The 25943-nt window shown below is 33.0% G+C and overlaps 1 protein-coding gene across 3 annotated transcripts; it reads left to right on the top strand.

Moving 5' to 3' along the window:
- Positions 1-58: 58 nt before the first annotated feature.
- Positions 59-25943, top strand: LOC115881712 (follicle cell protein 3C-1). Of its 3 annotated transcripts, none has more exons than XM_030899319.1 (4): positions 59-373; positions 439-543; positions 2490-2681; positions 25557-25943. In XM_030899319.1, exons 1-4 carry the CDS (start codon positions 365-367, stop codon positions 25743-25745), a joined length of 495 nt encoding a protein of 164 aa, XP_030755179.1. In that variant the 5' UTR covers positions 59-364; the 3' UTR covers positions 25746-25943. The 3 variants fall into 3 exon arrangements, with proteins under 3 accessions (XP_030755179.1, XP_030755180.1, XP_030755178.1); XM_030899320.1 differs by lacking the exon at positions 25557-25943 and adding an exon at positions 17237-17626 and having other exon boundaries at positions 218-373; positions 2499-2681; XM_030899318.1 differs by lacking the exon at positions 25557-25943 and adding an exon at positions 17237-17626 and having other exon boundaries at positions 218-373.

Below are 25943 nucleotides of genomic sequence, written 5' to 3'. Positions count from 1 at the left end.
CAGGTGCCCCGGTTTGCCCCCCCCCCTTAGATCGGGTGTGCCAAAATCCATGATTTTGGCAGTGTCTAATTGTAATTCCAAGTACAGTTGGAAGAGCCCAGGGAAAATATTTTTTTTTGTTCGCTTAGAATTAGAACACCTTATATAATTACTTTATAAACTGCAAATTACGGTGCCGATATAAAAATAATAACTACTAAACAACGTCGAATATACTGCCCTCAGCATTTTTCAATAAAACTTTGTCTGACCCCATTTATGAGTAATTAATGCACGTTTTGCCATTTTACTTTGTAAAAAAAATTTCCAATGAACATATACAACAATAAATTAGTCTTAGTATAATTACAACCAAACCGCAATTATGAAAAGGGTAAATATCTTATACACTATTATGCTTTTATTTATGTTTAACATATATATATTTTTTTGTTTTAGTTCACATTTTTTTATTGTCTTGTTCTTATTGCTGTATTCGCGAGAAGTTCAGCTATAATAACTAATGATATCGAAGAAAACCAAGAAGATCAGAGCAAATCTCAGGTTAGTATATTTTTTAGCTTATAATCTTTATTGGGTTTAGTATAGTATGTCCAAAGAAAGAATCTAAAAGGACAATGACAGCTAATGTACAGGGTCCGGCAATAGTGCGTCGGGCATCTATAGCTTTAATAATAAAAAAAATTTAAGAATTTTGTAAAAGCGCAAACCTAAAGTATGTATTAGGATATATTACAAGAAAATATTTTAACTTCTACAGGGTGGCTTTTTTTAGGTTTGCACTTATACAAAATTCCTAAGTTTTTTTATTATACAGGGTGGTCCGACCTGTATTCCGGAAACTTTGCCAGCATATTCTGCAGATAAAAATAAGTAAAAAAGTTCGTTAAAATATATGTTACAAAATGCTTAGTTTCGGAGATACAGGGTGTAGAAGTTTTATTTTTATTTCGATTTTTTGCAAATAATTTATGAAGTAACGTCAATATTTGGATGAAAATTGGTGTCTGGGAGTTTTTTGGCATGAGAAATTTGATTTTGATGTCTATATGACTCCTACTTGTAGAGGGAACCACCTATATATTTTTTAACTGGTTTGAAGAGTAATAACTTTTCGTCCGTACCTGTATAAAACTACTGAGTCAAAAAATATACATTTTCGACATTTTTTACGTAAAAAGGTCTCTTGGTAAAAATCGCTACGAGCAATGGTTCTTGAGATATTTGGAATCGAAATTATCATTATCTGTGAATCATTGACATAAACATGTTGACTAAATAGTTATTAGACTGAAATCATATATTTGAAATGTTTTTGTGCCAAAAGTTTAGCAGAGACTGTTTTATTTCCCAGAAAAAATTATGATTAATTTAAATAAATAAAAATTTCCCAAATTTATTATTTCAGTCAAATAACTACTATCTACTCTCAACGTATTTAATTTTTGTCAATAATGGCATGTAATGACTATTTCCATTCTATATATCTTGAGAACGGTTGCTTGTAGCGATTTTTACAAAGATACATTCTTTATGGAAAAAGTCACAGAGATGTATATTTTTTCACTTAGTAATGTTACTTAGTCTGTCCGTTCTGTAGCTACGGGGTATCCGTGATAGGGGAAACGATATTCTCTCGATGTTTTTCGTAAAAAATTAGACGACGCGTCCCATCAATAAAAATTTGACAAATTTGCAAGTAGCCAATAAAATGAGTGGGCGGTGCTATTTGCGGTGACGTACGCGTCAAGTCGACGTATAAAATATATTGCTGTTTATCTAAATGTTTTTTGTCCGCATTCCTTTCATAGACACAGATCCAGCAGACGTACTGTATACAGGTACGAAAGAAATTCCTCAAAACAGTTAAAACTTATGTTGTAGGTGGCACCCCTACAAATAGGGGTCATATTGACATCAAAATGAAATTTGTCAAGTTACAAAACTTCCAGACACCAATTTTCATCCAAACATTGACGTTACTTACGAAATTATTTGGAAAAAATCGAAATAATAATGAAACTTAATTTACTATACCCTGTATCTCCGAAACTAAGCATTTTAGGACATTTATTTATAGGAACTTTTTTACTTATTTTTTTCTGCAGAATACGTTGCCGAAGTTTCCGGAATACAGTTCGGACCACCCTGTATAGGAGCTACAAATGCCCGACGCACTATTACCGGACCCTGTATATCATGTTTTCCGATCGTTACTGTTCATGTTCAATGTTTTATCTGGAATTTGTATTATTACGGAATACGGTTGCCGAAAAACATTTGTAATTATTGGCAACAAATTAATCAGAAAAAAGTCCGATTTTCTGGTTTGTTTGTTAATTTAAATTGCTTCAAGAATTTAATAATCAGTTGTAAAAATAAATTTTCCGTTTTATTTTTGTTTGTTTTATATTCTCGAAGAATCGCTTGCCCTTTTTTTTTTCTTTTTTATTTCTGCCAGCCAGCAACCCTTTATTTATTCAATAAAGACGTTACAGGAAGCGGAAATTGCGAGACCAGAAGATACCCCCTGTACCTGCGGCGTGTTTTTGAGCAGCCAGTTCAAAAGGGGCTCGAAGGACCAGCCCAAGGGGGACCCGGTACTGACGCAGGAAATCGACGCGCCATTCATGAACAACGCCTTCGGAAATAAACAGTGCACGCACAGGTGTCTGGAGATGGTAAGTTTAACGTTTTAATCCGATTTAATCACAGAGGTTATGCGCTAGTTTGGATTTGAGACAAAAAAAGGCAAAAGAAAAATGGATTTGAGTAGGAGTGGAGTGCCCAGAGACTTTTACCTCAGAATTAAATTACTGTGAATATATGTGTGTGTTTTATAGATAAAATACTAAAATGTTTACCCATTTTTTTTCGTTGCTTTCAATTTTTTATTTTAGTAATTTTAGTAAATTCTTAATTATTTTCTTCTTAATATTTTGATTTATTTAATTCTTTTTCTAAGTAAATTTATTGAAATAAATAAATCTAATACATAAGCTATACCTATTCTGCTTATATTCTAATCATTGAAATTTTGATTGAAATCGAATTATACAGGGTGGAGCGTCATATACGAAGTTATATACGTTTTTACAAGGAGAACAAAAGTTTGTATTGAAGTGAAATTTTCTGAGCTTATGTAAGTCAATTTAAAGTATTTTCTAAAATTATGTAGAGTTCTACAGGGTGTCCCCAAAAAAAGTTACACATCAAAGTTATGTTTTTTGTAAAGGAACACCCTATATATTAATTGATTTTTGGATTCTAGTAAAAAAATAAAGGTTTGTTTCATTACAAAAGTATATGACTAAAATGTATATAGTTTTTGAAATACATTCACCGGCACGAAAAATGGACACCTTAAAACTTTGATGTATTTTAAAGAGGTTAATATATTTTATTTTAATGGGCCGATTTTGATGATTTTTTAAGCAGTGTGTTGCCAAATTATTTGATTTTTTAGTATCTTTTTCTAAATTAAAAATGAAACTCCCCATCTGTTAAATATACGAGGGAAAACAAAATGTTGATATTTTTGATGAAAGTTTGAAACACTCTGTGAAATATGTTAAAAGAGCAAGAAATTTAAAAATAATTTTGTCGTCTAGATACATCCTTTCTCGGTTTGTGTTTTGGTTCATTTCTATAGATTTATTTTTGTTGGAAATATTCATTTTTGAAGAAGACTATATCATTTTTTCATAATTTTTACATTAAGACCATGCCTTTGCTTTTGGGCCTAGTCAACACATCTAGTAAGTTCTGGTCCCGAAGCAGGCTTTCTTGACATAAGATTTGCTTCATTTAATCTTCTTCTTATAGTCCGTTAGTTAATATGTACGTTCCTTAAGTGCAATTCATTATCAATTTGAAAAGCTGGCAAACGGCGGGTTCTTTGCGATAAACTTACAATAAGTCGATCGTCTCGATTAGAAGTTATCATACGAAGGTTCCTGGATGTCTAGATTGACGTCCTCATGGATTTGGTCATAATTCAAAAACGACTTAATATACTCTATGGTATTCAGATATTTTTGAAACCGGAATTTGACTCACCCTGTATATCTATAAAAATATTTTTGAAATGTGAACTACCATTAAACACATATTTTGTAGAAAGTTTGAAGTGAAAATCTCAAATAGGAATCCTGATACAGAGCTTTTCCGGAATGTGGAGCCATCTTGTATGTATGCATTTGTATATGTGTGTTTATTTAAATAGTAAAGTGAAAGCAACGAATTTAAATGGATAAACTTTGAAATATATCTTATTAACAATACAATGCAAAAAGTTTTATAAAAATTCGTATACAGTAAATGAATTCCGAGGTTTGTGTCTCATAAGGGCTTAAAGCACTCCACTAAGGCAATTGATAAAAATTAAAGAGAAATAATACAGTCAATGTGGAGAAAACAAAATGTCTTTAGTTTGGGTTTACTAAATGTTTGAAACACCCTGTGCAATAGTTTAATAATGTAAGGCATTTAAAAAAATGCTATAACATTAAGGTGCATTTTTCACGACAATAGTTTTATTTTTATTGGAGATATACGCTTTTGAAGAAGATATTCTAATACATTGAAATATATTTTGACGTATCTTTCTCCACTTGAAAATTGCACTACCACTGGTTGCGTTTACAAAAAGTTGTGATTTTTTTCCTTCCCTTAAATCTATTCATATAGTGTTATTATTGTAAAAGAAGCATTTTTTGTTGGTTAGTTTTATAAAAAGAAAACGACCGACAATCAAATCACGGTCGACCAATTCGGCTGCACAGACATCCTCCATATCCACCTGACCAGCGGACCAAATTAAAGAGGGGTGTATGGCCCCCACCGCTACCTCATGGTAATTTCCCCGTGGGAGTGCATTTCATTACTCACCCCGATGACCGTCCATAATGGCCGGACAGACGGACCAAGTATTTTCTCACCGGTCCACTTATATTTTTTGTACCTTTTGGGGTGTAGAAAACCCCTTTTTACCCGACTACCTGCACTGATTATAATTTAGTCTTTGTTTCGTTTACATTCGTTTTCGTTCCGATCTTTCGGGCCGTGACATCTATTAACGGCTGCTGCATCAGCTGACAGGAAATTTTTGCAAATATATTTTAGACGTTTCTATGATATTTTATTTACAACCAGCAATAATAAAAAAAGGAAGCACAGGAGCTCATCGTACTAAAAACACTAATTCACCACCATACACCAAAGCATTTTACTTCTGCACTTGACGCGCGTTTCGCTATAACCATCACACCATCAGCATACGATGTTGGTTAAAACTAATTATTAAACTGTTTTGGTGTACAACAGCAACAAACAACGCTTTATTGTACACAAAGCCAAAAGAGCTTCATCGACAAAGCACTCACAAACAACAAAATCACAAAAAAATACAAACAACAAAAAATACACAATACAAATAATACAATTCAAAAAAATTACAAAAAGAATATACATGGACAATTTTAGAACAGTACGCAGTAAATAGATATAATTTTAGAGTTATAAAATATTAAATACTTGACCTTTGACCAGTGTGTGAGATGATCAAAATTATAAAATTCAAAATTGTTCATAATTAAACATCAACAAAAAAGTCGTTTACCGCATATAGGGCTCTCTCCAGTAGGTATGATTTTAGAGCTTTGCGAAATGTGGGAAAGAATGAAAGCGACTTGATATTCAAAGGCAGATGATTGTACCTTTTTTTGGCATTGTACAGTATTGAACCTTTAACTAGTTCTGAGCTCGGGGTTGGCAGATAAAGATCGTGCTCTGCATTCCTAAGTGGATAGTTATGAGATGGCCTTTCGGGAATAGCAGATATGTGCTTGCGGATTAAGCAAACGGATTCAAAAATGAATAAAGAAGGAAGAGTCAGTATTTTCAAATTTTTAAAGAAATTCTGGTAGTGAGTTCTACTGTTCAGTCCCAATAACTATCGAACTACTCTCTTTTGAAGTCTGAAAACACGATCAAATTTTGTTGCGCAGCAAGTACCCCAGAATGGAAGGGCATAACCAAGATGTGACTCAAAAAGGGCATAATAGGCTATTCTAGAGGTTGAGAAGTTAAGTTCCTTAGAAACTGATCTAAGCGCAAAACAGGCAGTGCTTAGTTTCTTTGATAGAGCTTCGATGTGAAAAGTGTGTAGTGTATTGTAGTGATTAGTGTTTTATTTTGCTGTTGTACACCGATTTACCGGTGAAACAGGAAGTGACCAAAAACAATTGAATACTCTATTCTTATTTATATTATACATGGTGTCCCAATATGCCGTGGACATAGAACTACTACGTACAGGGTGGCGCCTCTCATACGTCGCGGAAGCTCCAAGGAGAACGGTAGTTTATATCGAAATGAAATTTTGGCAGCATATGTAGGTTAACTGAAAGCATTTTATAAAAATATATAGAATTATATAGGGTGTCTCCAAAAAAAGTTACACATTAAAGTTGTGTTTTTTCTAATGGAACACCCTATATAATAATTGATTTTCAGATTCTAGGAAAAAACAAAGGTGAGTTTTATTAAAGAAGCATATACCTAAAATCTAAAGATTTTGATATATTTCACATTTTGTGAAAATGAAGAGTAAATTTTAAATATCGATAACAGGCTGCCTAAATTTTGAACCATTGTATGTTAAACCAAATTGAAATTTGACCCGAAGTTATACAGGGTGAAATAAAATTAATATGGAACATTAGTCACTTTTAAAAGCAAGTTACTCCTTTATTTTAAACGGAACACCCAGTATGTTTTTCCGATGTTCAATGGGGAATTTATATATCTCCAAAATATTATTAAGGTTGCCTACCCCTCAGACAAAGATTTTCCTAGATATTTTAATTTTTATGATTTTGCGTCAGTAGATCTTTATTATTGAAAAAATCTAGGTGGCTGTATGATGACCTTTTTTTTAATTTAATAAAAATTAAAGATTGTAGAGTAAAATACTCAGTGGTAATAAAAAGATACACGTTTAAAACATATTTTAATTGTTACAGTATTAAAACTAGATATAAACCTATAATTATGTGACAAAAATTAGCTAGATGAAATCAAATGCCCAAAATGCTTCCTTTCCTGTTAACGGCATAAAATGATTGTCTATTCAAAAGGGTCTTTTCATTTTAAAAGGCTTGAGTTCTACCTCGAAAAGCAGCTACAATAATTTCTCTCATGTTGTCGACAATAGCTGGTCGAGTTTTGTAAACACTGTCTTTAACATATCCCCATAAAAAACCCAGACTAGATAAAATCAGGAGCATTTAAGTATTCTAATAAGTGGTGAATGCAGTGTGCAACTAATAGAATGGTATCAATTCTCTCTGATGTAGGATAAATTTGCATTTTCGGCAAATTTCTGAGAATTTTTTTTTTGTTTTAACTGACACATAATGATAACTAGTTGTTAAAGTTGGACGAATTAGACAGTTATGTTGAAGTTATCACAGCCATCAAGATTTTATCAAATAATAAAGATCTACTCAGATCAAATCATGTAAATGAAAATATCTAGGAAAATCTTTGTTTGAGGGGTAGGCAATCTTAATGAATTCTCCATTGAATATCGGAATAATATACTGTTCCATTTAAAATAAAAAAGTAACATGCTTTTAACGGTGACCAATGTTCGATATTAATTTTGTCTCACCCTGTATAACTTTTTGGATTAAGTTTCAATTTGATTTAAAGTACAATAGTTAATTTAACTACATATTAGGCTATATCGGGTAAAGTCCAATTTAAGTGGCTTTTATTGTAAAATTTAAAAATTGTTCTTTATTTCTAGAAAATGTTAAATATGTCAAAAACCGGTACATTTTAGTTATATAGTTCTCTTATAAAACTCACCTTTATTTTTCTCCTAGAATCCAAAAATCAATTAATATATAGGGTGTTCCGTTACAAAAAACACAACTTTGATATGTAACTTTTTTTGGGGACACCCTGTTAAGTTAGGTTAGGTTGCTGGGGTTTGGGATCATATTTGATCCCTCACTCGGAGGCCTTGGGCCCATTGCGATACCCTTGTATTGTTTTACAAAACCTTCCTCTTATTCTTTCTTTGAGTTAAAGCACTTCCAGCTCTTTGCAAAGTTCCCGATGGCGCTGATGTTGGCTTCTGCTGCTTCCTCTAGTCCCTCCAAAATACATTGCCCTAAAGTTTTAAATAATTTAATGTACAGTAATTTAAAGTACGCGGACGATACAGTTCTCATAGCAGATAGTGCTGAGGGATTGCAGAAATTAATAGACCGAGTTGTAGAGGCATGTGATATGTATGGTATGAGGCTTAACTGCAAGAAGACCAAAATTCTAGTAGTTAGTAAAAATGACGAAGCGCAGTACCACCAGTTTAGGGCGAATAACGAAACCTTGGAAACAGCAGGTACAGGGGGGGCTGCAGCTTGAACAAGGAATGGGATCACTCACGAGAGATCAGATGCCGCATAGAAAAAGCCAGAACCGTTTTTAACCGTCTTAGAAAAATCCTATGCAATATGCACCTGAATATTGCTATAAGAACACAGGTTCTAAGGTGCTACGTATTCTCCACGCTCCTATATGGAGTGGAAGCTTGGACCCTGACAGATGCTACATCTAGACGCTTGGAAGTCTTTGAAATGTGGTGATATCGCCGTATGCTTAGGATCTTATACACTTACCATGTCACAAACAACACCGTGATCCAGAGAATGCAAAAGGAACTAGAAATTATACACTTACCATGTTACAAACAACACCGTGATCCAGAGAATGCAAAAGGAACTAGAAATAGTACATAGTGTGAAAGTGAGAAAAACGGCATACCTTGGGCATGTGATGCGTAATGATAAATACCAACTTATCCAACTGATACTGCAGGGCAAAATAGATAGTAGAAGAGGTCAGGGACGCCGACGAACATCATGGCTGAAAAATATTAGACAGTGGACGGGAATGACGACCGTACATCTATTCAGGGCGGCTGTCAATAGGATTATGTTGACCAACATGATTGCCAACATCCATAGAGGATAGGCACTGAAAGAAGAAGAAAGTTTTAAAGCGTTAGTATTCCAGTGCCGGACAGTGGCACAGCAGGTGCTCTATGGTTTTTTCTTCCTCTCCGCATTCTTTGCTGTAGTCGTCGTCGGAAATTTTCCATCTCACGAGGTTTACCTCTATCGCATTTAATTTTTTTGAAAAAAACGCGCAATGTTTGTTAAATTGTAAGACAACGCCCTCTAGCGTATACCTTCAAAAGCTTATTATTATTGTTTATATGGTACAATATAGAGTAAGAAACGCTCTTTTAAATGAGCCCCCGCTTGTTGGCTTCCGATCATCCAGTCCGGAGTTATTAATATTTAAATAAAAACAGATTTAACCTCCCCCTACCACTTTATTTTAGCAGATAGGGGAAAATAGTTCTAATAACAAAGATCCAAAATTTACTGAAGATGATGAAAATTCCATTTTGTTATTTTCCATAGCGTTACGCCCTCTAGCGGCCGTCCTACAAACTCGAAAATAATTTCTAGCAATTTCTCATGGTCTCATTAGTTATAAATATTTTTTCCGCAAACTCTACGACTAAATATTTTCCGAGATACAGCCGAGAGCTATTCTTAGTGGGACACCCGGTAGTATGGTATAGTACCAAATCACGTTTTTTATCTGATAAAATAAAAACAGTTATAGGGGCGAGCCCTTTAAGTAGGGACAGTCAAAAGAGAATCTTTTGAAAAACACTTGGTATAGTGAAGTCTAGAACTTTTCCGTCTACTCCCGTATGAATGTATTGTTATTATTACAAAATGCCTCAAAACAAAGCCCAACTCATATTGTACCCTCTTTAATTTGGTTGGCCGCTCAGGTGGTACCTCGTGTTTGTTCGACCGTACTTGTTAGTGTTTCAATCAAGCCGGCCAGGCAAAAAACTAGAAAACTTCGCTTTTTGTCGAAGAAGGGAAGAGCTGAAATGATTTGTTACGCTTGCCGATGCATATCAAGTAAGGGGGTAGTTATAACAACGACGTAATATTGTTCGAAATTAAACTATACCTTATTGTGATCGAAAACAAAACGGCGTCTAGTTAGCTTAGAAATGACGATCGATGACGTTTTCCATATAATATTGCATACAAAATGACAGTGGTGTTTATTTCCAAGATATATGGGATGCCGTCTTTTCATTTGATTATATGGTATTTCAAAATAGGGGATTGAGTCTGCGATTACTAATAATATACCGGGTGGTGCTTTGTCGTTGGAAACAGAAAATCCCATGCAAATTTTGAACTATCTGTCCAAATATTGATTCTGTTGATTTTACAGCAAAGTTTTTTTCAGATTTGAACAATTTTGGACAACCGATTTTAAGTAATTTAAAAAAATGTATCTACAGCGATCAACTCGGTAACCATCAATTCGAAGTTGGTCAAAAAATGTCTGGAGAAGCTGACCAAACTAGGAAAAGAAAATTAAGTCCTACTTTTTGGATGCCAGCTATGAGTTTCTCCACCATAGTAGAGATTTGTTGGTCATTGTCCACAAACAAATCGATAAGGACTAAGGGTTCTTTCGATTGCGGCTATCGACGATGGTAAATTTAAAGTGTCTACAGCCAACATACTTATTATAGAGCTGGGCAAATAGAAAGTAGAGCGGAAAAAATCAATATTTCCAATATTACCGATCTTGCGGTAATATTACGTAATATTGCCAAAATTACCGGTAATATTACTCTTTACATCACTATCTATATGTCAATCTACAATATTACAAAAAATATAATAATGAATTCTGGTATTTCAAAGATAACCTCAAAAATCGTCGTCATTACGATTTTTGAGGTTATCCTTGAAATATAATATTTTGGAGCAAAGGAATATTCAGTAGAGAAATTCGATAGCAACAAGTGACCTGAATACAACCAACGGCTGTCCACCCCATTATACAAACCCTAAAATTCTCCCACATTCAAGACATAAATTAAAAATCACGGCCGTCCATACGTACTCTCACACGCACCTGAACGGACAAACAAAACAATCAGAAGGAGCGTAATGACGCACAAGGGTGGAAAGAGAGGAAATAGAGGTTATGTTCCCTCTTTAATAATGCGTTTACCATTATTATTCGACGTACCCTTCATTGACCTACGCCCACTATATAGGTAGAACACAGTTTAGCCGGACACAGTAAGCCGGATTCCCACCGATTAGAAAGTTGGGGGTGAATATGCTAATGGGATAAATGAACGGCTTTTGTTTAGGTTTAGGAAATAGCTTAGCTAAAGTAAATACGAGTATAATGATATAAATCTTTTACATCATCTATACTAATATATAAAATCCTTAAGTGACTGACATACTGATTAATCACGATCCTGCTCAAACCACTCAACGAAAGAAGCTCAATTTTGGCATACAGGTTGATTCTAGGGTGTAGGGGTTCGATAAGAAGGGATTTTTCGAAATTCCAGTTCCAAGAGGGTGAAACCACCCCTCAAATATTACAATATTTTTTATTTAAAAAACGTCAAGTTTCCGAAAAAAACGCTTAAACACGTATATTTTATTTTGTTTTTTACATATTTTAAGATTTTTTAAAAATGTATACAGGGTGTTTCGAAAAATCTGGTCATTGATTAATCACGATCCTGCTTAAAGCGCTTGACGTAAAAAGCTGATTTTTGGAAAAAAGATTGACTTTAGGGTGTAGAGGTTCGATAAGAAGGGATTTTTCGAAACTCGAATTCTAAGGGGGTGAAACTATTCCTCAAATATTAAAATATTTTTTATTTAAAAACCGGTGAGTTTTTCGGAAAAACTCTTAAACACGTATATTTTATTTTGTTGTTTTACATATTTTAAGATTTTTTATAAATTTATACAGGGTGAAAACGCCCCTCAAATATTACAATATTTGTTATTTAAAAAACGGTTAGTCTTTCGGGAAAATGCTTGGACAAGCATAATTTATTTGGTTTTTTACATATTTTGAAATTTTTTAAAAAATCATACAGGGTGTTCCAAAAAGTTGGGTAATTTCTTAACCACGATTCTGTTTAAACTGCTTGACGTAAAAAGATTATTTTTGGCAAACGGATTTTTCAAAAGTCAAATTCTAACGAGATGAAACTATCCTTCAACTATTACTAAGTTATATAATAATATCGCCATATTGATTTTTCTCATGCTGACATAAATGTGAGAAAATTTTATCCAGTTTGTATGTTAATGGAAATTCTTGCTTTGCTTTATCATCACTATTACAAATGATTAATTCGACGCGAACGAAGTCGCTGGTACACGCTAGTTTACTATATTTTTTTTTCATCTGCGATGATTTAAGAACATTCTGAATCCCATCAAAAAGGAAATGTAAAAAAGTCTACCAAGTCTCCCAATGCAGTTGTTTAACTACAAAATTTTTGGCAAAATTCTTTTATAATTATGGTGCCGTGCAATTGCCAAGTTTGTGAGACGTTTAGAAGTACCTTAGAATGTTGATGATCGGTGATTTTAATTTAACAATTTGTTGTTAAATTAAAATTATTGAATTACTAATATCGCTATTAAAAAATAGGGGTTGATGGTGAAAGGGTGAAAATTTAGGGTTAGATACGAGGGGTAAACCGCAGAGGAATTATGGTGTACACTATGAAGGAATTCTATAGGAATTACGAGGAATTCCAAGGAATTCCATAGGAATTATTAGGAATTCCAATTATTTCCGTAAGAATTCCAATGAATTCCAAGGAATTCCTTAGAAATTTAGAGGAATTCCACAGGAATTAAGAGGAATTACAAGCAACTTTATAAAAAATTAACGAACATTAGTAAACCATGAATACTATAATAGGTAGTACTAAATTTAAAGAAAAACGTTTTGCAGGCGATTTTTTACTATCCGTTTTTCGTTTTCGCTTCCAAAATTTCCCAATATCAAATATCTACAGGTTAGATATTCTTTTAATTTAATATTGTACCCTCGATTATATATCTAAAATATTTTCCAATAGTACGGCCGAACCACCCCCGAGAGATCTACTTATAACGTTCCCTGATTTCGCCATTTTAAAGAAACCCTCATAAGATTTTTTTATTCAGTACTCCAGAAAGTGTAAAGTTGATTTTTTCATTTCCTCGGAATAATACCTAGGTATATACTATAGGGAAATTAATACAACTTTAGGTGCACTTCATCAATGATACCATGCGTAATCTTATGGAATTTACTGGTGATCGTATTATGACGTGCAACTGAAGTTTTATTAATTTCCTTTCCTATAGATACGAGTATAACTAGGTACCTATCATTTTCAAAAAATCCCGAGAAAAATTAATTTTAATAAGTAAGTGCCGACATATTTCCAGTATTTTTACCTCATGATACCCTATTAGTCCTAAAATTTAACTAAAAAAACGTAAATCTCGTAATAGTACTTTTAGATTTTATTGTTAGATCTAGTACTTATAGAGACATTAGACATTTATAAAAATCACCAGAAAATTCATAGCGGAACTGCGAAACCGAGGTGGCAACGCTGGTTCAGACTGAAAGAGTTACCGAGTTCGTACCAAGGAATTCCAAGGAAGACCTTGAATGGTTGACCTTGACCTTGAAGACCAGGAATTCCAAGGAATTCCGAAGGAATTACGAGGAATTCTGAGGAATTATTTGAGTAAAAGGAATTACGGTGTACACTTTTCCCTCTGCGGTTTACCCCTCGGTTAGATATTTTTAATGCCAAATCATAAAAAATAAAAATAAAAAATTTTGTTCCAAAAAAATGGCGTGGGTCACCCTTATCTTCTTCTTAAAAACCCTTTTCTATAGGAGATAGACAAAAACTAATATCGGTGTCTGGAGCTCATTTTTTGTCAAAAACATGATGGTGCAAACCGCATATCGATATCTGTTACCGTTTCGGAGTTACGGGGTGTTTTTCAAAAATATGCATTTTTAACAAATCGCTGTAACTTTTTTGCCATGCAAAATTTTGAATTTTTTATGAAAACATTTCCCAAGCACCTTTTTATGTAGAATTTAATGGTTTAAGTATAATTTTTTTAAAATTAATAATTTAAGAATTATCAACAGAAAATTTGATTTTTTATATGGGATACCTGTATATTTTTAATTTATTGAAAATAATTTAAAATTACCTTTCCAAAAATATAACACACTTGATATTTTGCTCGATTCCTCGTCGAGATATAGAGTATATAAAAATTCGCCCACTTTAAATAAGTAGGCTTTGAACGGCACCAGCTGTAATGCAAAAAAATTCTAGCTGCGAGCATCAATTAAAACGAAAATAATATTTGCTATGAGAGATGACTTTTATAACAATTTAAAATATATTTAACCAACATCAACACATTTAGACTATATCTAATAACAATAAAAATAAATAGCAAACCAAGACATGAGATTTTGCTACAGGTATTCGACATATCGACCGTCTTCTGTTACAGACGGGGCAGTTTTTGTTCTGGACAGACGGGGCAGTTTTTGAACATTTCTCGCGGAGTTAATTAACTCAATGGGGGTGAAAGATACCCTCTCATAACTAAGTATTCATAATTCTTGTCTAGATTATACGGAATAATAAGGGACCTTTATTCTTCCGCAAATATATCCATAGGATTAGATCCATGGGCACTAAGTCAGGCGGCCTCGACGACCAACGGCTGGGATCTTTGTTAGCTATTCAATTATTCTTGAAATTGGTTGCAAAAATTTGCTGATAACTTCAGCGTTCAGAGGCGGTGCTTCGTTTTGCTGGAAAAATATGTTTTCGAGTTCCATTAACATCTATAAGGGGTCCAAAGCCTACTAGTTAAAACTGGCGAACTTTTAAAAATTCTGTATTTCGAAGGGGATTATAACAAAATATCAAGTGTGCTATATTTTTGGAAAGGTAATTTTATATTCTTTTCAGTTCATTAAAAATATAGAGGGTGTCCGAAATAAATAAATTTTTCTGCTGATAACTCTTAAATTATTAATTTTAAAAAAATTATACTTAAACCATTAAATTCTACGTAAAAAGGTGCTTTGGAAATGTTTTCATAAAAATACAAAATTTTCCATAGCAAAAAAGTTACAGCGATTTGTTAAAAATGCACATTTTTGAAAAACACCCCGTAACTCCGAAACGGTAACAGATATCGATGTGCGATTTCCACCATCATATTTTTGATAAAAATTGAGCTCCAGACACCGATATTAGTTTTCGTCTATCTCCTATAGAAAAGGGTGTTTCCATTTAAAAGCGTCGCATTTGACCCACCCTGTACACGGGACCTACAGTTTATTGTCGAATCCGAACGGCACTATTTGAGAGGCTGTATAAGGCAAATATATTCAAGTTGGTTTTCCATTGCCTTCCTTGAGTTGGCGGCTCGTTGGTCGCTCTATTTAGATAAATAAATATTTTTTATTTAAATAAATAAAACTAGCGTACTGGCTGGGGATCGAACCCAGTACCTTCCGCTCCCCAGATCGACACACTAACGCTGGAGCTACGGCCGGCCACATTCTTATCACTTATGTACATCAAGTCGTTTCTGGAGAGTATGGTAACAAACAATTTAAAAAAATCCTCCATAAAAAAAGGGGTTGATGGTAGAAGAGTAAAAATTTAGGGTTGTTTGTATTTTTAATGCCAAATCATAAAAAAGTAAGAATAAAAAATTTTGTCCAAAAAATAAAAATTTGGGGTGGGCCACCCTTATCACTTAGGGGTATAAAAAATAGATAACAACTTATTCTCAGAGCTACTGAATATACATATAAAATTTCATCAAAATCGGTTAAGCCGTTTCGGAGGAGTATAGTAACTGAAACTGTTACACGAGAATTTTATATGCAATACTAACTTTTATACGAATTTTTTATTTTACGAATTTTATATATAATACTATAACATACAAACTGGATAAAATTTTCTCACATTTATGTCAGCATGAGAAAAATCAATATGGCGATATTATTATATAACTTGGTAACAGTTGAGGGATAGTTTCATCTCGTTGGAATTTGACTTTTGAAAAATCCGCTTGCCAAAAATAATCTTTTTACGTCAAGCAGTTTAAGCAGAATCGTAGTTAAGAAATTACCCAACTTTTTGGAACACCCTGTATGATTTTTAAAAAAAATTCAAAATATGTAAAAAGAAACAAATAAATTTTGCTTGTCTAAGCATTTCCCGAAAGACTAACCGTTTTTTAAATAACAAATATTGTAATATTTGAGGGGCGTTTTCACCCTCTTGGAATTTGAGATTCAAGAAACCCCTCCTTATCGAACCTCTACACCCCACAGTTAATCCGTTTGCCAAAAATCAGCTTTAAACGTCAAGCAGTTTAAGCAGAATCGTGATTACTCAATGGTCATATTTTATGAAACACCCTGTATAAATTTATAAAAAATCTTAAAATATGTAAAACAACAAAATAAAATATACGTATTTAAGTTTTTCCGAAAAACTCACCGGTTTTTAAATAAAAAATATTTTAATATTTGAGGGATAGTTTCACCCCTTTAGAATTCGAGTTTCGAAAAATCCCTTCTTATCGAACCTCTACATCCTAAAGTCAATCTGTTTTCCAAAAATCAGCTTTTTACGTCAAACGCTTTAAGCAGGATCGTGATTAATCAATGACCAGATTTTTCGAAACACCCTGTATACATTTTTAAAAAATCTTGAAATATGTAAAAAACAAAATAAAATATACGTGTTTAAGCGTTTTTTCGGAAACTTGACCGTTTTTTAAATAAAAAATATTGTAATATTTGAGGGGTGGTTTCACCCTCTTGGAACTGGAATTTCGAAAAATTCCATCTTATCGAACCTCTACACCCTAGAATCAACCTGTATGCCAAAATTGAGCTTCTTACGTTGAGTGGTTTGAGCAGGATCGTGATTAATCTGTATGTCAGTCACTTAAGGATTTTATATATTAGTATAGATGTTAGTAATATAGCCAGTTACAGCAGGTATGTCCTCTTTATTTATAAATAAAAGATACTCTCACCTGGAAAGTGTCGTGAGTTTCTTCGAAAAAAAGTATGGTACGGTTGTGCTCAAGTTGGCCAGGGTACTGTCTTGTCCCCAGATCAAGTATATCTATGATACTTTTATTACTAACTCAGCAACTATTGGCCTTATTTTTACTTGAATAAGATAATAATACTAAATTTTTCTTTTCAGATTGTTAAGCATTTGCCCAAAAGCAGTGACATAATATGCGGTACCGTAGACAAAGAAAAGGTCTACCGAGAAAAGGCTTCCCTGTTTGTTAGAAACCACAGCGAAAAATGGCACCCCACCAGCTTTTCTGCAGGAAGAGAGTTTTGTTGCAAAGACTATGCGCCAGTAAAATGTTCAGAAATGTCCTAAAAATTGACAAAGATAAAAATTACAAAAAATAACTATATATTTTTGTTTGTTTAGTACTACCAGTGTATCCACTGCCAACTTCATCAAAATAAACCATTTGATTGGTTAAAAAGTACTGGTATAAACTTTTCGATAATAATTATCAAACTTGTAGTTACCTACCTATAAAATGTATAAAATTACAATAAATCGGAAAAACAATTACTATTAAAGTAAATTAGAGGTTAACAGAATATTCTAGGAACTTCCTAGGAAACATTTTTTAGACCATTTCTCTCATGGAACGAAACGTCTATCGTCGCCCATTCCTTTATTCTTTTTCTTCCTTTTGCATTCTCTGGGGTGAAGCAAGGAGGAGTCAAACGAAACAACATAAGCTTTTACACGGTGGGCTAAAAACATAGAACTTGTAATTTTAAAGAATTAATAATATATTTTTAACTCTATAAACAGCTTCTCAATTATAGTTCTTACTTTATCTATTTTCATATGGATTCTATGCATTGGTGTTTACAAAAATTAGCTTTTTTATTTTTATACTTCTATTTCACTTACGAATTACCAAATGCAGACCTTTTGACGAAATAGACCCAACACAAAGCAAGAAGGTCTTCTTGTAAGCCTATAGAATGTGGTGTCCCTGAGGGTTCAGTACTTGGCCCTATTTTGTTTCTGGTGTTTAACAACGACATTGCAAATCTAGACATTAGCGGTAAAATCTACCTCTTTGCGGACGATACTAGCACAGATTAGGTATCCTATAAGTATACAGATAAAAATCTTGTCCCTAATTCGTGGTACGAAAATTGTTTTTTATGACGATGTGCAAACGAGTCAAATTTCCTGCGCGCAAAAATAAACTCCCGTAAAATAACAATAAACAGCGTAATAGAGAGATATCGCTAAACCGAATAGCGTGCATGGACGTTAATAAGGCCAGGTGTTATTTCCTTTACGTGAGGTGGTATTAACTCTCTTCATTTATAGTTATCGGATCGGAAAGAATTCTGATCGCGTCGCGTCCGCTATTTAAACTTAACCTAACTTTGAATTTAAAACTTTGAAATTGTTCTGTTTACTAGGTATTTTAAAACTAAAGGGCTAAAGTGCTTATTTCCAGTGCTTTATTGTTCAACGTCTGCCAGTGGGTTTAGGGCAATAAGCAATAAATTCTCTTAGAAGGGCTAAGTCGTCATCTGCTGTAAACCTATAAAGACTCTTTATAGGTTCTTTAGTATTGGAAGAGGTGGAATCCATATTTTGGGCCATTTATTTAATTAAAACTAATCCCAGCTACTTAAATATCAAATTACCTAATAAAACTAAAGCAATAATTCAAAACAATTCAAACATAACCTAAAATAAAAGATCTCGCCGGCCGGCTCCGGTTGTCAAATACCCGCACATGCCCATTTAAGCAATTTTTAAACGTTATCAGATGTTATTTAGAAAGAGCGCTTGGTGTAATTGATCCGCAAATTACGTCAGGCGGTAACGTTATTAGCGAGTGTTGCACTAAAAATTGACTCGCGCATATCGTAACCATGATAAGGTACGCGTAAATACTGGATGACGCTATTCGGTTTTCCGATATCTCTCTAATAACTGTGCCGGTCAGGCGCTGTGCACAATTTTAGAGGCCATAAGTGGGCGTGCTATGTGCACAAACTAGTCACCTAACTAGTGCCCGATTCCGAAAATTGGAACCACGAAAAACAACAAAGAAAAAACAAAGATTATAATCTGTATAATCTGTGATACTAGTTATACATGGAGCGGCCAGCGGCCCAGATGTTACGGCACTATATAATACTATATCCAGTGATTTACGCACCATTAAATCTTGGTGCGATTCTAATTTCCTATGCCTCAACCTATCAAAAACTAAAGTTTTGTCATATAAAAGTACTATACAACATTTTGTACTTAATAACACTACTATTGACGTCGAGACAACTCGTTAAAATGGGACTTGCACATTGAAGCTTTATCAAAGAAACTAAGCGCTGCCTGTTTTGCACTAAGATCTGTTTCTAATGAACTTAACTTATCAACCTCTAGAATAGTCTATTATGCCCTTTTTGAGTAGCATCTTCGTTATGCCCTTCCATTCTGGGGTACTTGCTGCGCGACAAAATTTGATCGTATTTTCAAACTTCAAAAGAGAGTAGTTCGATATTTATTGGGATTGAACAGTAGAACTCACTGCCAGAATTTCTTTAAAAATTTCAAAATTCTGACTCTTCCTTCTTTATTCATTTTTGATCCGTTTGCTTAATCCGCAAGCACATATCTGCTATTCCCGAAAGGCCATCTCACAGCTATCCACTTAGGAATGCGGAGCACGATCTTTATCTGCCAACCCCGAGCTCAGAACTAGTTAAACGCTGAACATTGCAAAATAAAAACACTGAACATTGTACAATGCCAAAAAAATGTACAATCATCTGTCTTTGAATATCAAGTCGTTTTCATTCTTTCCCGCATTTCGCAAAGCACTGAAATCATACTTACTGGAGAGAGCCCTATATGCGGTAAACAACTTATTTGTTGATGTTTAATCATGAACAATTTTGAATTTTAAAATTTTGATCACTCACACACTGGTTAAAAGTCTAGTATTTAATATTTTATGGACACGCCTTTTTTGTGTTCTTGCAATGTCCATAATTTTAATGACGCAATTTTTTTTTGAATTGTATGATGTGTATTGTATGCTCTTTTTTATTATTAGTATATTTTTTGTGCTTTTGTTTGTTTTGTACATGCTTTGTCGATGAAGCTATTTTCGCTTTTTGTACAATATAGTGTTGCTTATTATTATTATTATTATTAAAGTTAAAGAAGTCATTTATGATATTCGTCTTATGATAATAGTTATAGATTTATAATTAAGCTGTTGTTTTTAAAAGTGGTATAAATCCAGTTTAAAAAAAATGAGTTAATGGTAATTTCAGCAAGACATTCTCTCCATATTTATAGACAATTTAGAATCATATACATTCAATGGAGTACAATTTTTTTATAAACTCAACAAAGGAATTTTGACTATAAAATGTTATAACAAATGGTTTGAAAGTGGAACTGTCATCAGTTTTCTAGACGGTCTTCCGTTTTAACTGACAGGAAACGATATGTGTAGATGAAGCTTTATATTCTCCTGGTTGATTAAAAACAATGTCAATCCAAGAGAGTTTATTTAGTATTTATTTTTAATATAAGTCAATAATTGTTTTCAATGTAAGGCCATTTTTTTGTGATCGTATAGTAGATATATTTAATTTTTCAATATTGGTTATACAGGGTGGTCCGAATTGTATTCCGGAAACTTCGGCAGCATATTTTGCAGATAAAAATAGGTAAAAAAGTTCGTATAAATGTGTCCTAAAATGCTTAGTTTCGGAGATACAGGGTGTAGAAATTTAATTTTTATTTCGATTTTTTCCAAATAATTTCTGAATTAACGTCAATATTAAGATGAAAATTGGTGTCTGGGAGTTTTTTGACATGAGAAATTTGGATTTTGATGTCAATATGACTCCTACTGGTAGACGGGCGCCACCTACATGTGTTTTAACTGTTCTGATGCGTCCATAACTTTTTGTCGACCTGTATAAAACTACCGAGGAAAAAATATACATGTGTGACTTTTTTTACGTAAAAAAGATCTCTTTGTAAAATCGCTTACAAGCAAAAACCGTTCTCAAGATATTTAGAACTGGAAATAGTCGAATAACATGCCATTATTGACGAACAATAAACACGTCGAGTATATAGTTAGGTGTTTTTCAAAAATATGCATTTTTAACAAATCGCTCTAACTTTTTTGCTATGAAAAATTTTGTATTTTTATGAAAACATTTCCTAAGCACCTTTTTACGTAGAATTTAATGGTTTAAGTATAATTTTTTTAAAATTAATAATTTAAGAATTATCAACAGAAAATTTGATTTTTTATATGGGACTCCCTGTATATTTTTAATTTATTGAAAATAGTTTAAAATTACCTTTCCAAAAATATAACACACTTGATATTTTGCTCGATTCCTCGTCGAGATATAGAGTATATAAAAATTCGCCCACTTTAAATAAGTAGGCTTTGAACGGCACCGGCTGTAATGCAAAAAAATTCTAGCTGCGAGCATCAATTAAAACGAAAATAATATTTGCTATGAGAGATGCAGACTTTTATAACAATTTAAAATATATTTAACCAACATCAACACATTTGGACTAGATCTAGTAACAATAAAAATAAATAGCAAACCAAGACATGAGATTTTGCTACAGGTGTTCGACATATCGACCATCTTCTGTTATGGACAGACGGGGCAGTTTTAATAACTAAGTATTTCTAATTTTTGTCTAGATTATACGGAAGAATAAGGGACCTTTATTCTTCCGCAAATATATCCATAGGATTAGATCCATGGGCACTAAGTCATGCGGCCTCGACGGCCAACGGCTGGGATCTTGGTTAGATATTCAATTATTCTTGAAATTGGCTGCAAAAATTTGCTGATAACTTCAGCGTTCAGAGGCGGTGCTTCGTTTTGCTGGAAAAATATGTTTTCGAGTTCCATTAACATCAATAAGGGGTCCCAAGCCTACTAGTTAAAACTGGCGAACTTTTAAAAATTCTGTATTTCGAAGGGGATTATAACAAAATATCAAGTGTGCTATATTTTTGGAAAGGTAATTTTAAATTCTTTTCAGTTCATTAAAAATATAGAGGGTGTCCGAAATAAATAAATTTTTCTGTTGATAACTCTTAAATTATTAATTTTACAAAAATTATACTTAAACCATTAAATTCTACGTAAAAAGGTGCTTTGGAAATGTTTTCATAAAAATACAAAATTTTCCATAGCAAAAAAGTTACAGCGATTTGTTAAAACTCCGAAACGGGAACAGATATCAATGTGCGGTTTCCACCATCATGTTTTTGATAAAAATTGAGCTCCAGACACCGATATTAGTTTTCGTCTATCTCCTATAGAAAAGGGTGTTTCCATTTAAAAGCGTCGAATTTGGTCCACCCTGTACACGGGACCTACAGTTTATTGCCGAATCCGAACGGCACTATTTGAGGGGCTGTACAAGGCAAATATACTCAAGGTGGTTTGCCATTGCCTTCCTTGAGGTGGCGGCTCGTTGGTCGCTCTATTTAGATAAATAAATATTTTTTATTTAAATAAATAAAACTACCGTACTGGCTGGGGATCGAACCCAGTACCTTGCGCTCCCCAGATCGACACACTAACGCTGGAGCTACGACCGGCCACACCCTTATCACTCATGGACATCAAGTCGTTTCGGGAGAGTATGGTAACAAACAATTTAAAAAAAGCCTCCATAAAAAAAGGGGTTGATGGTAGAAGGGTAAAAATTTAGAGTTGTGTGTATTTTTAATGCCAAATCATAAAAAAGAAAGAATAAAAAATTTTGTCCAAAAAATAAAAATTTGGGGTGGGCCACCCTTATCACTTAGGGGTATAAAAAATAGATAACAACTTATTCTCAGAGCTACTGAATATACATATAAAATTTCATCAAAATCGGTTAAGCCGTTTCGGAGGAGTATAGTAACTGAAACTGTTACACGAGAATTTTATATGCAATACTAACTTTTATAGGAATTTTTTATTTTACGAATTTTATATATAATACTATAACATACAAACTGGATAAAATTTTCTCACATTTATGTCAGCATGAGAAAAATCAATATGGCGATATTATTATATAACTTGGTAATAGTTGAGGGATAGTTTCATCTCGTTGGAATTTGACTTTTGAAAAATCCGCTTGCCAAAAATAATCTTTTTACGTCAAGCAGTTTAAGCAGAATCGTAGTTAAGAAATTACCCAACTTTTTGGAACACCCTGTATGATTTTTCAAAAAAATTCAAAATATGTAAAAAACCAAATAAATTTTGCTTGTCTAAGCATTTTCCCGAAAGACTAACCGTTTTTTAAATAACAAATATTGTAATAGGTAGTTAAGAAATTACCCAACTTTTTGGAACACCCTGTATGATTCTTTAAAAAATTTCAAAATATGTAAAAAAAACAAATAAATTATGCTTGTCTAAGCATTTTCCCGAAAGACTAACCGTTTTTTAAATAACAAATATTGTAATATTTGAGGGGCGTTTTCACCCTCTTGGAATTTGAGATTCGAGAAACCCCTCCTTATCGAACCTCTACACCCCACAGTTAATCCGTTTGCCAAAAATCAGCTTTAAACGTCAAGCAGTTTAAGCAGAATCGTGATTACTCAATGGTCATATTTTTATGAAACACCCTGTATAAATTTATAAAAATCTTAAAATATGTAAAACAACAAAAAATAAAATATACGCGTTTAAGAGTTTTTTCCGAAAAACTCACCGGTTTTAAATAAAAGATATTTTAATATTTGAGGGATAGTTTCACCCTTAGAATCTTGAGTTTCGAAAAAATCCTTATTATCGAACCTCTACACCCTAAAGTCAATCTGTTTTCCAAAATCAGCTTTTACGTCAAACGCTTTAAGCAGGATCGTGATTAATCAATGACCAGATTTTCGAAACACCCTGTATACATTTTTAAAAATCTTAAAATATGTAAAAAACAAAATAAAATATACGTGTTTAAGCGTTTTTCGGAAACTTGACCGTTTTTTAAATAAAAAATATTGTAATATTTGAGGGGTGGTTTCACTCTCTTGAACTGGAATTTCGAAAATCCCTTCTTATCGAACCTCTACACCCTAGAAATCAACCCTGTATGCCAAAAACTGAGCTTTTTACGTTGAGTGGTTTGAGCAGGATCGTGATAATCAGTATGTCAGTCACTTGGGGTGATTTCTTCGAACAAATGCGGTAACTTCAGTATTCTTGTTCCATAAAAGGTAGTTTGTTTCATAAACGTTGGTGTTCAAAAAGTCAACCATTAGCCATTGATATCGCGGTACAAAGATGGCGGAAAAATAATGTTTTTTTTTTTAAAACGAAAACAAAAGAGATAGTCAATGAAATTTTATGGAAGCATTACTGTGCCACGAAAACACAGCTTTCTGGTATTTTTTCATTTTTAAAATGAGTGGAAGGGGTTGAATAAATCTACCCTTATCATTCTTGTTAACGAAATAAGAAAAATCTTATCAAACACATGCAAAAAAATTGATTTGGATAGCTTGGTTTATTTAGAAACTTTTTTTATCTCTTGTGTTTCTTTGATAAAACTCGCCGATTTGAAATTAAAAAATAACATGTAAAGCATTTATAGATAAAGAATCTAGTGATAATAACGATAATAATAAGAATCTAGATAATAACGTATTGCAGTAGAGTAATGTCAATAAAATAATATTAGAAACATCCTAAAAAGTGACAGCGGCCGACTAGATTTTTTCCTAAAAAAATTAGAGCAGCCCACTAGATTCTTTATCTAAAAATGTTTTTTGTCCTGATATGTAATGCTTTACATTTTATTTTTTAATTTCAAATCGGTGAGTTTTATCAAAAAACCATAAGAGATAAAAAAGTTTCTAAACAAACTAAACTATCCAAATTAATTTCTTTTGCACGTGTTTGATAAGCTTTTTTTTGAAACAAGAATGATAGGGGTAGTTTATTTCAACACCTTCCACTCATTTTAAAAAATTGAGAAAATTACCAGAAAGTATGTTTTCATAACAGTAATGCTTCCATAAAATTTCATTAGTCTATAGTTTTTCGTTTTCAAGATAAAGAATAAAAACATTATTTTTCCGCCATCTTTGTACCGCGATATCTCCCTAATGGTTGACTTTTGACCCAACGTTTATAAAGCAAACTACCCTTTATTTTGAACAAGGAATCACCCCCTGAAGTTTTTCGCATTTGTTTTGAAAGACCCTGTATATTAGTATAGATGTTAGATAATATAGCCAGTTACAGCAGGTATGTCCTCTTTATTTATATTATATATAACTAAAAGATACTCTCACCTGAAAAGTGTCGTGAGTTTCTTCGAAAAAACTGCCGTGTCCCCAGATAAAGTACATCTATGATACTTTTATTACCAACTTAGCAACTGCCATCAATTGGCCTTATTTTGACTTGAATAAGAGGAGCAGATAATAATACTAAATTTTTCTTTTCAGATTGTTAAGCATTTGCCCAAAAGCAGTGACATAATATGCGGTACCGTAGACAAGGAAAAGGTCTACCGAGAAAAGGCTTCCCTGTTTGTTAGAAACCACAGCGAAAAATGGCACCCCACCAGCTTTTCTGCAGGAAGAGAGTTTTGTTGCAAAGACTATGCGCCAGTAAAATGTTCAGAAATGTCCTAAAAATTGACAAAGATAAAAATTACAAAAAATAACTATATATTTTTGTTTGTTTAGTATTACCAGTGTATCCACTGCCAACTTCATCAAAATAAACCATTTGATTGGTTAAAAAGTACTGGTATAAACTTTTCGATAATAATTATCAAACTTGTAGTTACCTATAAAATGTATAAAATTACAATAAATCGGAAAAACAAT

The sequence above is a fragment of the Sitophilus oryzae genome, unplaced genomic scaffold (genome assembly GCF_002938485.1).
Source record: "Sitophilus oryzae breed Bouriz unplaced genomic scaffold, Soryzae_2.0 scaffold_172_pilon_pilon, whole genome shotgun sequence".
Classification (NCBI taxonomy): domain Eukaryota; kingdom Metazoa; phylum Arthropoda; class Insecta; order Coleoptera; family Curculionidae; genus Sitophilus; species Sitophilus oryzae.
Note: the sequence above shows the minus strand (reverse complement) of the source record. Positions and strands in the feature narration are given on the sequence as shown.